This window comes from Drosophila subobscura, chromosome O (assembly GCF_008121235.1).
Source record: "Drosophila subobscura isolate 14011-0131.10 chromosome O, UCBerk_Dsub_1.0, whole genome shotgun sequence".
Taxonomy (NCBI): Eukaryota; Metazoa; Arthropoda; class Insecta; order Diptera; family Drosophilidae; genus Drosophila; species Drosophila subobscura.
In genome coordinates, this window is record NC_048533.1 from 22828590 (window position 1) to 22842323 (window position 13734).

The following is a 13734-nucleotide window of genomic DNA, read 5'->3' on the forward strand; positions in this document are numbered from 1 at the left end:
TTCTTGCCTCATATCTTCATTCTACAGTTTACATGGGAGGCAGCATCCATCCTTTCTCCATTTCCTGAAACGTTGTGTTGGGGTGCACCCGGGTGGTGGCAAAGCCGCAAATTATGTGCCATTATTCTTAAGGGCACAGCCGCATGAAATGTGACCCAAATAAGATATAAAAAATTTTTGAGTGCCTTGTTAGGCTATGTTTGGCAACGCTGCAAATGCTTGTAAAACAGCGACTTCAGGGGACGGGGGCTAGCGGAGGGACAGCTTCCGCTGCGACGCCTTGAATAATGCTACGCATTTGTTGACAAACGACTCCGAAATGGGCGGCCGTAAAGTTGCCGGAAATTGGCGTTGATTGTTTGGTAATTAATAAAACTTGGCAAGCAAACAAGAAAATTGCCAAAGTAATTGTAAGCTGCTGCTGGGAATTCTGATGTAGAATTTTTAAAGGCATTTTGGGTTGGCTTTAACATTGATTTATTTTTTTAGAGCCTTAGAATTTATCTGGGAAAATGAGTAAGAGCTACTGACTTGATTAAACGTTTGTTGAATCGATTGTCCGTATATTACGATTTAAATTACTTGCATAGGCAGCCATCAATCTACAAGAACAGAAAAATATTTCAATATTTAAATTACCATTTTTATGTGTAGAGCACGGACAAGGGCAGCCATGAAATAATACCATAATCTTTCAAGCTTGCCATGGTTGAAAAAATATTTATAAATCATTTAAACACCAAATATGACAAACATTTGAGGGGACATATGAACAAAAAGAAACGTGATGGAGTACGTGCTGTTGCTGCTGTGAGCGAAGCTTTGAATACCCTTTTTGATGAGGTTAAACTGTGGTTAATTGAATTGTTTTTAGGTATTTTATTGTATTTTATAAGTGCATATTTAATCATTTAACACTGAAGCTCTGATCTTTGACCATATTTGCATGGCATGTGAGGCATTTCGGGAACATTTGCCACAGTGACACTCTGCACAGCAAATAAATGCAATAACTGAAATGCAAGCAATTGCGGTGCAGTTAAGCGGTGGCTTATGTGTTATCAGTGTCGCCACTGAGGTCGGCTCTCGCGAAATATTTCATTAATTTATTAAAATAAATACACTAAATTGGAATTCCCCCCAGCTTTGCATTCGCACGTAATTCCATCAACATTTTCCGCCTTTTGTTTCAGAGCTCGTGGAGTGTGCGCTGCGCAATGTCAATTTAATCATTGAACCACCGGCAGTGCGACGGGGCCAGCATGTGGTGCTGCGCTGCATGTACGACCTGGATGGGGCCCCGCTCTATTCGGCGAAATTCTATCGCGGTCAATTGGAGTTTTACCGCTATACGCCCGGAGAATTTCCCAATACGAAAGTGTTTCCATTTCCTGGCATTCACGTCGATGTAAGTATGACAAAAAGATAAACAAAAAATGTATCCCATAAAAGGAAAGTTGAAAAACGATGTTCTATCAAAGAGAGTCAGGGCTGGCTGCCTGGCTGATTGAGTGAGTGAGTGAGTGAGTGAATGGTTGTGTGGGTGGGTAGTGGGGGGGAAGTCGAATTTTTCAAAAGAATAAACCGTTAAAGCATTTCGCAATCGATGGCTGCACTTTTTGTTGCCCACTGAGTCAGTCAATGGCCTCCACTCTGAAAGGACCAGACAGCACAGCACAGAACAAACCAGATTCGGTAGCATACGGCGCCACTCCTGCACCTGCACACCCTCTACTTTGGTGTCCTTAATTGCGCGCACACTGCATTTATTTATATTGTATATTTTAAACTTTTCTCTCATGCATATTCAGTTTGGCAGTTTTATTGTTATTGGCGGTTATTCAAAAAATGCCAAGCCATGCCACGGGACACCTGGCTGCCCGTCTGTCTGCCTGTCTGTGAGAATACCAACGTCCTGGACGCTATCAACGCGTGGCTATCTGCGGCACAATTTTCATTTAAATTTTTGACTGCTGCGTCGGAGTTTTGTCGCCCACCTGCAAAAACTGCAGCCACGCGCATGCCGTGAATGAGAGGAGGCTGTGGCTGTGGCTGGGGCAGGGACTGAAGCTGAAGCTGAGTTCGGAGAATCGAGTCTCGGGCTTGGGTAATTCTACTTTGGCTAGATTATTGAAAAAGTTTATCCAGCCTGGAGCTGGGGACGGAGGGGGGCGGCGCAGGGTCCTTGCAATTTCGTAGCTTCGATAAAGTTGCTCTGAATCTGGCTAAATATTTCATCAGGCTATTGAGTTTGTGCCAGCGAGTTTATCTTTAGTTTCCTTTTTTTTTGTTGTACTCTCTTTTTGGGTTCTTTTATTTCTTGGTGCCGTGGAAAACTTTTACCTAGCTTGCAGACAGTTTTTCTTGTCGTTTATTCCTTTCCTGTGGACTGTACACTGTGTATACTGGGTATTTGTTTGCTTTTTAAGCTGTTTTAATAAATTTAAGTGCATTTCTTTGTTGGGTTCGATGTCAGATTGCGGACAGCTGTGAGAGATGGCAGGTGGGGCGACCACGATTTATTGTTTATTTTTTAGTTTTCGGGGGGCAATAACTTTAAATAAACTAGAAACTAAACTTTCTTACTATCGTCTCTCGTGATCAACAGGTAACCAGCTCGAATGCCACCCAGGTGCTCATACGCAATGTTGGATTCGGCCTCTCTGGAAACTTTTCATGCGAAGTCACCGCCGATGCCCCACTTTTTTCGACAGCCACGGCAGTGGACACCATGCAAGTTGTCGGTAAGTCCTCATACACAGTTTGTTTCTCTTTCATCTCAGTTTGTCCCATTCCCGTGTACCCACTTCCACTCCCACTCCCACTCCCGCTCTATGTCTAAGCTGATTCATCCAAATTGGCCTAAAGTGCGCTTAAAAGCTTCCATGCCAGCCGAGAGTGAGTGTATCAGCTATCCGGCAACCTTTGACAGTCTCCTTTGATCGCTAAGAGCGTTACGTCAACTTGGAGCTGTTTTGGGAGGAGCTACCATAGCCGTAGCCCTAGGAGTGGGTTGGGTCAGACCAGACCGTAGAAAAGTTTCTGGCTCTTCGGCAATCCGTTTGTGTGTGTGGGGGGCCAAGGTCACGGCAGCTGCTCTGGCTGCTCCGGCTGCTGGTTGGGAAACTTTTCCGCTGAAAATTGCGTCATTAACAGGCCATTTCGACTTTGCCAGATAAGCAGGTTGTATGGGGAGAGAGGAGTGGATGGTTGGTTAATGCTAGGTGCTGGTGGTGGTGTTCTTGTCTGGGGTCACTTGGGAGTCTTACCTGTGCTCCACGCATTTCACGGCTTTATGCGCTTTAAATGAGCGTGGCATGGCGCTCCCTGAATTACGGATTTAATCAGCGTGGCAGGGTCATGAAAAGCAATGAGCGCCAGTCCGTTTCGGCTTAACAATTATTTAGTTGATGCGCAGCCAGCAGCTGGCATTAATGGCAGGCACAAGCACCGACACACAAGAGCACAACAATTGGCAATCCACTTGTGCTGTGTGTTAGTGGGTCATACAGTGGGCCGTGTGGCCGTATGCGTAATGCGACCTGAATCGACCGACAGGCGGCAAGCGGCAGCTCATCTGCTCGAAATCAGCAAACAGTCGAAGCAGCGGCATCAGCCATCGCTTGCCAGAGTTAATCTTTATATCCGCTTGGCCTTAAGCATTCGAGAAATTCGCTCTGACAGCTAAATTCTGCTTTAGTGGCTGATTTTTATGCCACTTGCTGAGCGATTTATTTCTCCTCCAGCCACAGACAGATCCACATCCACCCAGTCAGCCAGCCAGCCAGTCAGCAACCCCTTCGACAGAGTCTTTGCTGTGTGCGTGCGTATGATTGAGACCTCGTCTGGGGCTAAGGCTTGGTTGACTGGTGGACTGGCTGACTGGTTGGTCTCTCTGGATGGTTGACTGGCTGGCTGGTTGTTGCTCAGCATTAAACATTTAGATGTCTGCCGCGTCCTGGCCGACTTTATTAGATTGCCATTGCCTCCTGCCCTTGCGGGCTCGCTTTCGCGCTTCTTGAATGCCTCTCTGCCTGCGTGCCCGTCTGCTTTATATTTAACGCCGCATTTAGCCCATTTAATTGGCCGCTTTTGCTTAACTAGCATCATGGGATTAGGGCTTTTGATCATGCATTTGCTTTAAATTCATGAGGTCTTCTGCCGGGTCAAATACCCCGCAGCGTTTCAAGGACGCTCCTCAAAGCAACGCCTTGCCACGCCCTTTGTTTTGCCGCTTCTCAAGTTATTAAAGTTTCATTAAATGCTGTGGCATTTAATTGGTTACTCTCCTGTTTGGCTGTGCTGCTGCTAGTCCCGGGGCTCTAGAGTAGAACATACATCAATGAGAGATAAGCCAGCCGGGGACTGACACACTGACAGCAGCCTGCCTCAAGACTTGGGTGGGCTTGCCTCTGCCACTGTTCGCCTCTGTGTTTCTGTGTGTGTAAGCCTCTGCGGCTTTGGCCTAATGTCGTCGACACTAAAACCCCAATAACTTGCTGGCTAAACAATAAATTACTACAACAGCCACCAGCAAACCAGTCCGAAGCCGAGGCTAAACACAAAACAGAAACCATATAGCGTATCCGCCTTGAAACCACCAAATAATAAGAGTATGCGTGTGTGTGTTTGTGTGTTTGTGTGTGCTTTAAGAGCCAGTGAACACGGACAGATGAGCAAACTTATTTGCCTAAACTTTCGCTTTAATTTCATTGATTTGCAGCATAATTTTCGTGCCTGTGTCTTATGTTTTATGCAACACTATTGTGCCCTCCGCTTAGCCGTGCGCCGTGCGCACCCATTCACTTATGCAACTTAGGCAAGCGGCGCTGTGCTTGGTGCAAATAACTCTGAGGTTTAATCGTGTGTTAATGAGCTCAAGTGGCAATCAGATTGCGGGCCAAGAAGCCAACAGAAAGGCTGAGACTGCGTCTGGCTGGGGCTGTGGCGCAGAGTCTGCGAGGCACATAAAATAAACACTTTGTCCTTGCGCCGAGCTGTGCCGCGCCCAGGCGGCATTCAGTTGAGGCGGGTACAGCCGATACGCGTCGCGGCAAGGACAACAGCTAAAATGCCAAGATACCAGGCAGGCAGGCAGGCAGACCGAAAGGAAGAAAGTGAAAGGAATGGCATGGAAGGGCAATGGGTGGCAATGGATGGCCTGGCCCAAAAGTTATGCTAATTCTGGCTTTCATTAAGTCACAATGGCGGGCTCCGTCTGCCTTTTGCACAAGTCAAAAGTTTATAGTTGGCAAACATTTGGGCAGCCTTAACTTTAATAACTTAATGACATGAGTCGAATAAAGGGTGGGGCGATGGGAGGACCAGTTCTAGCTAAAACCAAGTGCAAAGTAGGCTGGTCAGCTGCTAAATTAAACTCGAAACTTGCGGCACAAACTGACCCTCATTAGACAGAATTTGACGGCAAAGGCAAAGGCAAAGGCAATGGCAGCAGCAAGAGGCATTGGGCGATGCCTGGCAAAAAGGTCAAAATCTGCACAAAGCCAAGGCAGCAAAAAGTCGAGAGGGGGTGAAGGGAGCGGTGAGTGCGAGGGCGAGGGTCAGGATTAGAAAGCGAGACACACAGAGAAGCATAGTAGCGAAAGTTGCCTTGAGCCATGGCCATGGCTGGGCTGGGCTGGGCTGGGCCAGGGAAGAGCAAAGATGCCGCCGCCTTTGTCATGGAAATTACTTTCTTCATTAGTTACTTTGTTGCTCTCTCTCCCTCTCGGTCTTGCTGTGGCTGGGGCCTCGCTCCGGTTGACTTAATTAAAAAGTTAAGCGTGGCCAGCTCCTCCGAACTCCTTCCTTCCTTCCGCTGAAGCGGTGCTCCGGTGCGGTTGTGATTGAAGAGCTTAGGCGGCACACGGGTTTCCGTCTCCACTTATGCGCCTATTAATGTGTTTTGGGGGAAGTGCGTAGCCCCAAACCAACTAATTGAATTGTCCTGCCAAGTCAACCAGCTGAAGTTGAACCCTTTCCAATTCTCTTTCCTTTTGCAGAGCTGCCCGAGAAGCGTCCACTGCTGTCCACGGAGCACACGCGCTACGAGCCCGGCGACGTTCTGCGAGCCAACTGCAGCACTCCGCCCTCACGCCCGCGGGCCGAGCTTACATTCACAATCAACAACATGGTGGTAAGTACTCCACTCCACTCCACTACACTCTAGCACTCCATTCTATTCTACATTAGTTCTACTCTAGTTCGGAATTACTACAGTAAAATATTACAGTCAAGTAGCCAGTATCCGGAGCCGGATCCGAGTCTGTCCACAGTCGGGCCACAGTCTACTTCAATTTATTTTATGTTTTGCGGAAAGAAAAACAAATCTGACAGCGGGTCAGCGGCTATTTTGTGTTCAAAGCACTGTTCCGGATCCTTTGAAGTTCTTGTCTATTCTGCTGAGAAATGAACATGAAAATGGGCTGGGACATGAGACTTTAATCAAAAGGGTTTGTTCCCATTTTTTTTGTGTATTTTCTCTGTTTGCCTAAGGGGCTCGTCCATCCGTCAACGTGGTGTATGCGCAATTTCACAGCCTGCCACAGCGCGAGACATACCGAGAGACAGACAGAGACAGAGAGATAAAGAGAGAGAGTGAGAATTGTCATGTGTATTAACAATGCACACTCTGTGGCCGAGGCCAAGGCTGTGGCGCATCTGTGGCCGCCTCCTTTGTCATTTAGTTACTGTGAAATACAGATTTCTATGCGGTCGCAAACATAACCAGATTCTTTGTCGCACCATGCCAGTGGATGGGGATCGAGTGCACAAGAGGGACGAGGACGAGGACGAGGACCAGGAGCAGCACCAGTCACAGTAGCAGGAGTCGCAGCTGTGTACAGTCTTTTTCCAAGACCCCGCCTCGTGGCTGTCATGCCGTGTGGATTTTCACTTTTGGGTTGCTTTCGTTGTAGTTGTTGCCCCCTTGCGTCCTCCATCTCTGCCTCCAGCTTCCTGCCAGAGCTGTCGGAATAACGGGGGTTTTTCCATTGCAATTTTATGAATATGCATGCCACATGCGACTCTCTCTCGATCTCTCTGTGTGCCTCTTCCCTCTGCTATAATTTCAATCCCAGCCCTCCGATGTCAAGAGCAGTTGAATTGGTCAAGGCAAAGTTTTCGAAAGAGTTGGAGGAGTCTGTGCAACGTGCTGAACAGGTTTGCCAAAGCACTGCCTTGACTCCCATTTGATTTCCTGTTTAAGGAGTTTCTTCGATGGAAATGATGCATAATTTTGCATTCGTATTGATTTGTGCTTGGGAAAGAATTCAGAACTGTATGAGGGATGACAGCCAAGTCTGGTTTGCATCGGATTTAACTCCTCAAAACCCTCAAAAACCTCAAAACCCTAAGAAATATGATCTTTGCTACTCCCAGAGCTCACCAATTAAAAAAAACATCAACGATAGCTGACAGCGGCGATAGGTGCAGGCATGCACATTGTTCGGCAAAACAAAAGAAAATCCTTGCTGGCTTACAAATTGCCGGTTGCTGATGATTTTATTAACCAGTAAGTCTTGTGGGTGGTTGGAGCTTCAAATGCTCTCTCCATTATGCTAGTTCCAGACTTGGCTCCGAAGTCTTTAAAGTAGAGCGTGGCGAGGGTTGTCAATGCTGTTGAAAAATGGTTGTGCCACATTCCAGCAGCGCACTGGCAAGCCCGCATTAAACATGATAAATGAATTCAAATCATTTGCACCGCAATAACTCGATGCTCGAGCGAGCACTGCAAGGACCAAGGAGCAAGGACAAGGCTCCAGCTACAGCTCTGACTCTGGCAACGGGAAACGAGAGAGAGAGAGAGAGAATATTCAAACGGGTTGCTGGCTGGAAGTGAAATGATAGCTTATCGGCACTGCTCCTCCGGCTGCCACATGGAGCAAGGACATCTAGAAATTTTCGGCAGTGGCAAATGGAGTAGCAACGGCAATGGCAACGGCAACGGCAATGGCAATGGCAAACGGCAACGGCAAGACAACAAACAGTAAGCAAACGTGGCAGACATTGACTAAAATTGAGTAGAAAACGATACCGCAGGAGGAAGAAGATATATTACAATTGCCGATCACAGGAAACAAATGAATATTTCATGCTGTGCAAATCAACACAGAGGGGGGAGCCAACGTTGGGGGCGGATGTCGGCTGCACACGTAGATACAGACACACACACGCACACTCCTACACTCCTACACTCCGGCACTTCCGACATTTGGAGCAAGGTCTGTGCCACAGCAAAGTTTACGTTAAAAGGTGCGCCAGCAAGGAGCCAGGAACGAAGACCAAGACCAAGACCTGGGCCCGGACAGAACTTTATGTTGACAAAAGTTTTTGCGGTGAAATGCCACAGCAGTAATTTGCAAGAGGTCCAACCACCGCACCCCACCGCACCCCACCGCAAATGTAACCCCCCCAAGCACATGCCAGCATCACACATACCAACCCCCTGGCGCCGTGTGACATATGTGCCTTTGGTTTAAGGCTGCTGTGGCTCTATTTTTGGGGTCTGGCTTCCGTCCGATCCGAATCCGGTTCCGTAGCCAGGCCCGGGTCGTTTCTGGCCTGGTTGGGCATTAATCATTTGGCATGTAAATTGCCAATTAATAACTGCTGCATGTCATTTGGCGTCGTTGGCTTAAAAATGCTACGCAGCATTTGCCGGGAGGGTTGGAGGAGGGTTGAACGAACCGAACCAAACCGAATCTTCGAGAGGCATTTGCCAAGTTCGCTAGGCGCATTCGCATTCGCATTAATGAAGACAAATAGCACTTGAGCCCTGCCAAATTTAGCGGAAAATTGAAAAAAGCTGCTCAGCCTAGGAGGCAACGGCAACCCCTAGCGGAGCATTATTTGGCAGCTCCTTTTGTGCCATAGTTCTTCTTTTTTTTTGTTGTTTTTTGTGTATTTTTGGCAACAGTAACACAACCGGGGTGCAGTAACGTATCGGCCCAAAAGATATTGCAGTGCTATCCGCAATTTATTTGTTATTGATACGCTGGCAGTGCACGGCACACACAATTGTACAGCATGGAGTGCTCGTATAAAATATATTTATTGGTTTTTAGCATTGTCTGGTTCCGGCTGAATGAGTGCCTGCTGCAGGCAATTTATGCTTGCAGCTAGACCCATCTCCGTTTAGTGTTACTGAACAAGAACAGCTCCAAGAACTTTACTACTCTGAAGCAATTATTTCTCGTACTTCCTCCAATGAATTAATTTTAAGTCAAGTTTTCATGGCTAACATCAAGTCTCTGGGTCCAGCTGTTCAGTGTCATGGATGAATGGATTGGGTTCCTCGCTGATCTGTTGCAACGATATTTCGGACATGTCCAGGTCGTCCGACTCATCGACCTCCGTTTCGAAGACCGTCATCATGCGATTGCTGTCGGAGAGAACTGTGATCACCCTGCGGCCGCCGGAGACGGCGAGCGTATCACAAACTCCATCCAAACACTTGAAGGCGTCCATGCCGGCAATGTCGTAGATGCTGCGCGTTACTGTCGCATCCGGCAGTTTAATGTGCATCGATTGATGGTGCTGGGTGCACTGATTCGTCGCCTCAGCGATCGATAACTGAATGAAGCAGCTGTGGGGACGCGCACCCTCCGCGGGGGAAGTGCTCTGGGTCAGTATGGTGAGGATGGAGTCGTTGTAGAACTGCAGATCTACGAAGCGGAGGTTGTTGTAGTCCTCCTGCAAGCGCTGGGTGAACAGGCCCGGCTTCAGGTGAATGCTTGTGCAGCGCAGGAAACAATTGTCCGCGCGGCTAAACTGCAGGATCAGGGCCTCCTCCCTGCTAATGGCGATGGCGCACATGTCACATCTGGCAGCTTCGTTGACATAGAAGCTGCTTGTCACAAAATCCCGATCAGGCGTTTCCTCCACAGCCGAAAACTCGCTACAAATAATGGACGAGCTGAGCGCAAAGCTGGAGCTGATGCTCTTCGTGGGCCTCTGGCAGAGGCCATCGATGGCATTGAACAACTTTTCGCGCTGCTGCACCAGCGACAGGTTCTTGTCATGTGGCGCGAATATATTGGACGCGCCCATGAAGCTTTGCTCGGCTACAATCTGATCCCACAGCTGGTCGGGGTCCGCGGGCGAGAGCTGCGTCAGGCAGGCATTCTTCAGATACTGACTTACTCGTTCCAGATTGAAAAGGCTGCGCTTGGGCGGCGAAGGGGCGCGGTCCTTCTCCTCCTCATCGCTGCTATCCTCTGCATCCGGCTCCATCGAGCTTAGGAGCTCAACCACAGCACTGTTCTCCGCCTCGCTGAGGATCATGTTCTCGGGTATCTCCTGATGCGACAGTCGCATTACGGTGAATGTCAGCCAGGTGTAAAAGAGCTTCATTTCCTTGACCAGCGTGTCGATTGTCCGCTGCAGCTCGCAAGCCTTCAGATAAAAGGATCCGCAGGCACGCATCGCCTCCACAGCCACATCCTCCACGACGAGCGACTCGTAGAAATGGGGCATGCGACTCAGACCGACTATCTCATTGAGAAAGTAAAACAGCCTAATGGCCCCTCCCTTGAGGTCCGTGAACACCAGCTCCTGCATGTCGCTGAGGCTAACCTCCACACCTTTGGCCATTTTCTTGAATTCTTTCTCCGAGCTTGTCAGAAATTCCTCCACTTCCAAGGTGGCAAAGCCAAAGATATGCAGCTCCAGAAAATTTGCGGATGTGCTTCCGTATGGTTGGGAGCTGGCGTAAGCTGCCAGTTTGTTGTCCATCTCCAGCTGGACAGTCTCTAGGTCCGCTCTGAGCCAACCCAGGGTGTAACTTATGTAATTTTTCGTCTCTAGTATGTGGGCACAGAGCCTGGCCACGCCCAGTATGGGCACCATGGAGTCCTGCAGCAACTGGTTGTGGAAGTGGAGCATCTTCAGCTGCTGGCCATCGCGCAGCAGGGCGTAAATGGCATTGAAGTCCCCGCTGAGCTGCACATCGTAGACTGCAAACTCTTCGGGGTGCACTACGTGCTGGGTGAGCTCGATGCTGGCCACCTGCACGGCACCAAACAGCAGCAGATGGAACTTTCCGTTGCACAGGACAACGATCATGAAGTAGGGCGAACCCTCGGGCAAGGGGTTCTCTTCTCGCGCCGTCAACACTGGGTCCCTGCTGATCAGCAGCCGTGGCTTCGGCAGAAATTCATTGTGCTTGTCCTTGAATGTATTGAATGTGTGTCCCTCCACAGATTCCTGGCAGTCGATGGTCCTGGTAAAGTAGACCTTCCTGATGTCTACGTCGTAGCTTAGTCTCGAAATGATTGTCTCGCTCTTGACAGACAGTATGGCCACCTTTCCATGGCTGTAGGCCACGGCGAGCAGCGAGTCGTCCAATTGCCAGCAGAGCGAACGCACTCTGGCAATTTTGACGGGCGGCGGAAAGCTGGCGATCTTCTGCCAGTTCAGCCGCTGTAGAACCACCTCTCCCTTATCCGTAGCGAAGGCAAAGAGATCCATTTTATTGTTCCACTCAATTCGCTCCACCACGCAGTCCATATTGCGACCACCGTAAAGCTTTATGCTGCTAGCTGATGCCATTTTTGTTCGCTTTGTAATCCAATTAGCCTGTAAAATTGTATCAAAAAAACGCACTTTAAAGATGTATCTATTCACAATTTGCCTGTTGTTAAGGGAAACTTACAAGAGAACAAAACTTTGAGAAACTTAATTTATTTCGCTGAAAAAAAAAGAAGTGCTGCCAACTCGTTTTTTTCCATATATCGATATACTGTGACAAATATCGGTCACACGATATTTACAGTACAATGATCCCATAAATGAAAAGAGTGGCATCTCCAGTCAGTGACGATATTTTTAAGTGTATTCTAAAAACTCCCAAGTGTTTACCATTGCAAAACAAACCGATATAAAGTTTACACCACACAAGTATTAGTGGTCTTAGCATGGCACTGGTATTACGATCCCCCAACGCATTCGACTGTTTTTTTTTTGTGGACATGCTGCTAAGCCTTTGTACACTACGATGTGCATTCATTGTTGTATTTCTCTCACAATATTCTGTCGTCTTTGCATGTCTAAGAGGCACATTTGCTGTCGTCCGACACTAAACTGCACAAAACTATTAAAAATATATAATTTCTGTTGTATGCACAGCACAGGAAAGGAAAGGGAAAATATGTGGAAAGGAAAAGCTGCAAGTAAAATACGTGAACACAAAAAGAAGTTTTGCTGCTTAAACATCTGCTTTTTGGCATGCAGTGCACATGCGTAGGGGCAAAAAAAATTCAAGAAAATATTTATCAAAGCACAAATCCTTGCACATACACAGATATACACAAAGCGGGCACAGGGATACATATAAAGATATAGTAAATGCAGAAAAAGAGAAAGAGACTTGGAGATGGCGAGCGGTAGATTCTCTTATGGCAACAATTTTACAGTGAATTGCACTAAATAACTGCCATTAAGCATAAAAGCTGTTCTCGCATGAAGGAGCTGCTGGCAGCATTTAAGCCAAATGCAAGTTTAAGCGTCTTAGAGCTGGCGAAAATAAAGTGGACTTACGCAGCGAGGACATGGACATGAGGCTTGGATGCGGATGCGGATGGGGGATACTACGGATATGGATACAGATACAGAGCAATACAGATGCAAGTCGAATGAAAGGCAGAAATGGCGCAAAAGACAGCACCAAAGGCAGAGTGAAGGAGGAAGGCTCGGCTAGGCAAAGCCTGCAGAAAACTGGCAAAACTTTCGTCAAATGTGTCGTCTGGCGCTGTTTCGGCTCTTTCGGCTGAGCCCGTTCCATGTCCCTGTCCGTGCCTGTGTCCATGCATCCTTGTGTCCCACCCAGCAAGCATGTCCTGCTGGTGACGCCGCAGCCACTAATGTGTGCAATTGTGTGAGGCTTCCTGCTCGGCCAGGGCTCCACTCCTTTTTTCGCTCTCTCTCTTCGCTGCTTTGTGTGTTTGTGTTTGGCTCAGACGCCGCTGCTTTTTGCTGCATTACATTAACACAGATAAAGTTCCTTGATACATAATTTCCATGCATGCACAAGTGTCTCCCAGCACATGTGGCAACTGTCCCCCCGCAGCCCCAGCACGGCTCTTCTTCGCCGAACTGTGCCAACTTGCAAATGGCGACAAGATGCTGGCTGGCAAAAGTTTTTTCTCTCTCGTCCCCAGTCCAAGAAGTACAAACAAAACTGTTACGAGCGTGAGGGCTAAACGTTGCCAAATGTTGAGCCGCTCCCTTCCACATCCACTCCCACTCCCCAGAACCCTCGTCTGGGCAGCTTAAATTATGCAAATGCATTTGCGAGTGTAAAGCAAACAGGAGACGTCCTAAAAAAATGTTAATCCCTGCCACACTCCCAGTCTTTGTGTGTAACCATATCGTTTTTTCATTGCAGATAACCAATGTGGAGACCCAGTACATACGAACCATCGATAATCTGATTGCCTCCCGCATCTCGGTGAAGCTGCAGCTGCAGGGTGTGCACTTCTCCAGCGTCAATCCGGCCATCTACAATGGCGTTTACGGGCTGAACTCTGTCTATGGCCATGGGGGGCCCGTCTACGCACCCAATCCGAATCCGGGCGGACTGCTGCTGCGATGCTCGGCACAAATCGGCGACCTGTATCAGGAGTACAAGGAAATTGAATTGGGCACTCCGCAAAAGGATCCGATACCGGCACGAGGTGAGTCTGGTCAGACCTAAGCCAATTATGCAATAACGTTACTGATCCATCTCCCTTCCGC

General features: G+C 48.2%; 2 protein-coding genes across 2 annotated transcripts in view; one reads left to right on the top strand and one right to left on the bottom strand.

The window, feature by feature from the left end:
* The window catches only part of LOC117897659, a 46246-nt gene that overhangs the window by 31705 nt on the left and 807 nt on the right, over positions 1 to 13734 (top strand). Inside the window, exons 3-6 of the mRNA XM_034806643.1 lie at positions 1194 to 1408; positions 2609 to 2744; positions 6003 to 6136; positions 13385 to 13673. Coding sequence (XP_034662534.1) covers positions 1194 to 1408; positions 2609 to 2744; positions 6003 to 6136; positions 13385 to 13673 — 774 coding nt within the window. The remainder of the gene's footprint in view (positions 1 to 1193; positions 1409 to 2608; positions 2745 to 6002; positions 6137 to 13384; positions 13674 to 13734) is intronic.
* Positions 9038 to 11718, bottom strand: LOC117897658 (anaphase-promoting complex subunit 4-like). The gene is made up of 2 exons (XM_034806642.1): positions 11654 to 11718; positions 9038 to 11577 (listed from the first exon to the last, which is right to left on the bottom strand). Exon 2 carries the CDS (start codon positions 11548 to 11550, stop codon positions 9244 to 9246), a length of 2307 nt encoding a protein of 768 aa, XP_034662533.1. The 5' UTR covers positions 11551 to 11577; positions 11654 to 11718; the 3' UTR covers positions 9038 to 9243.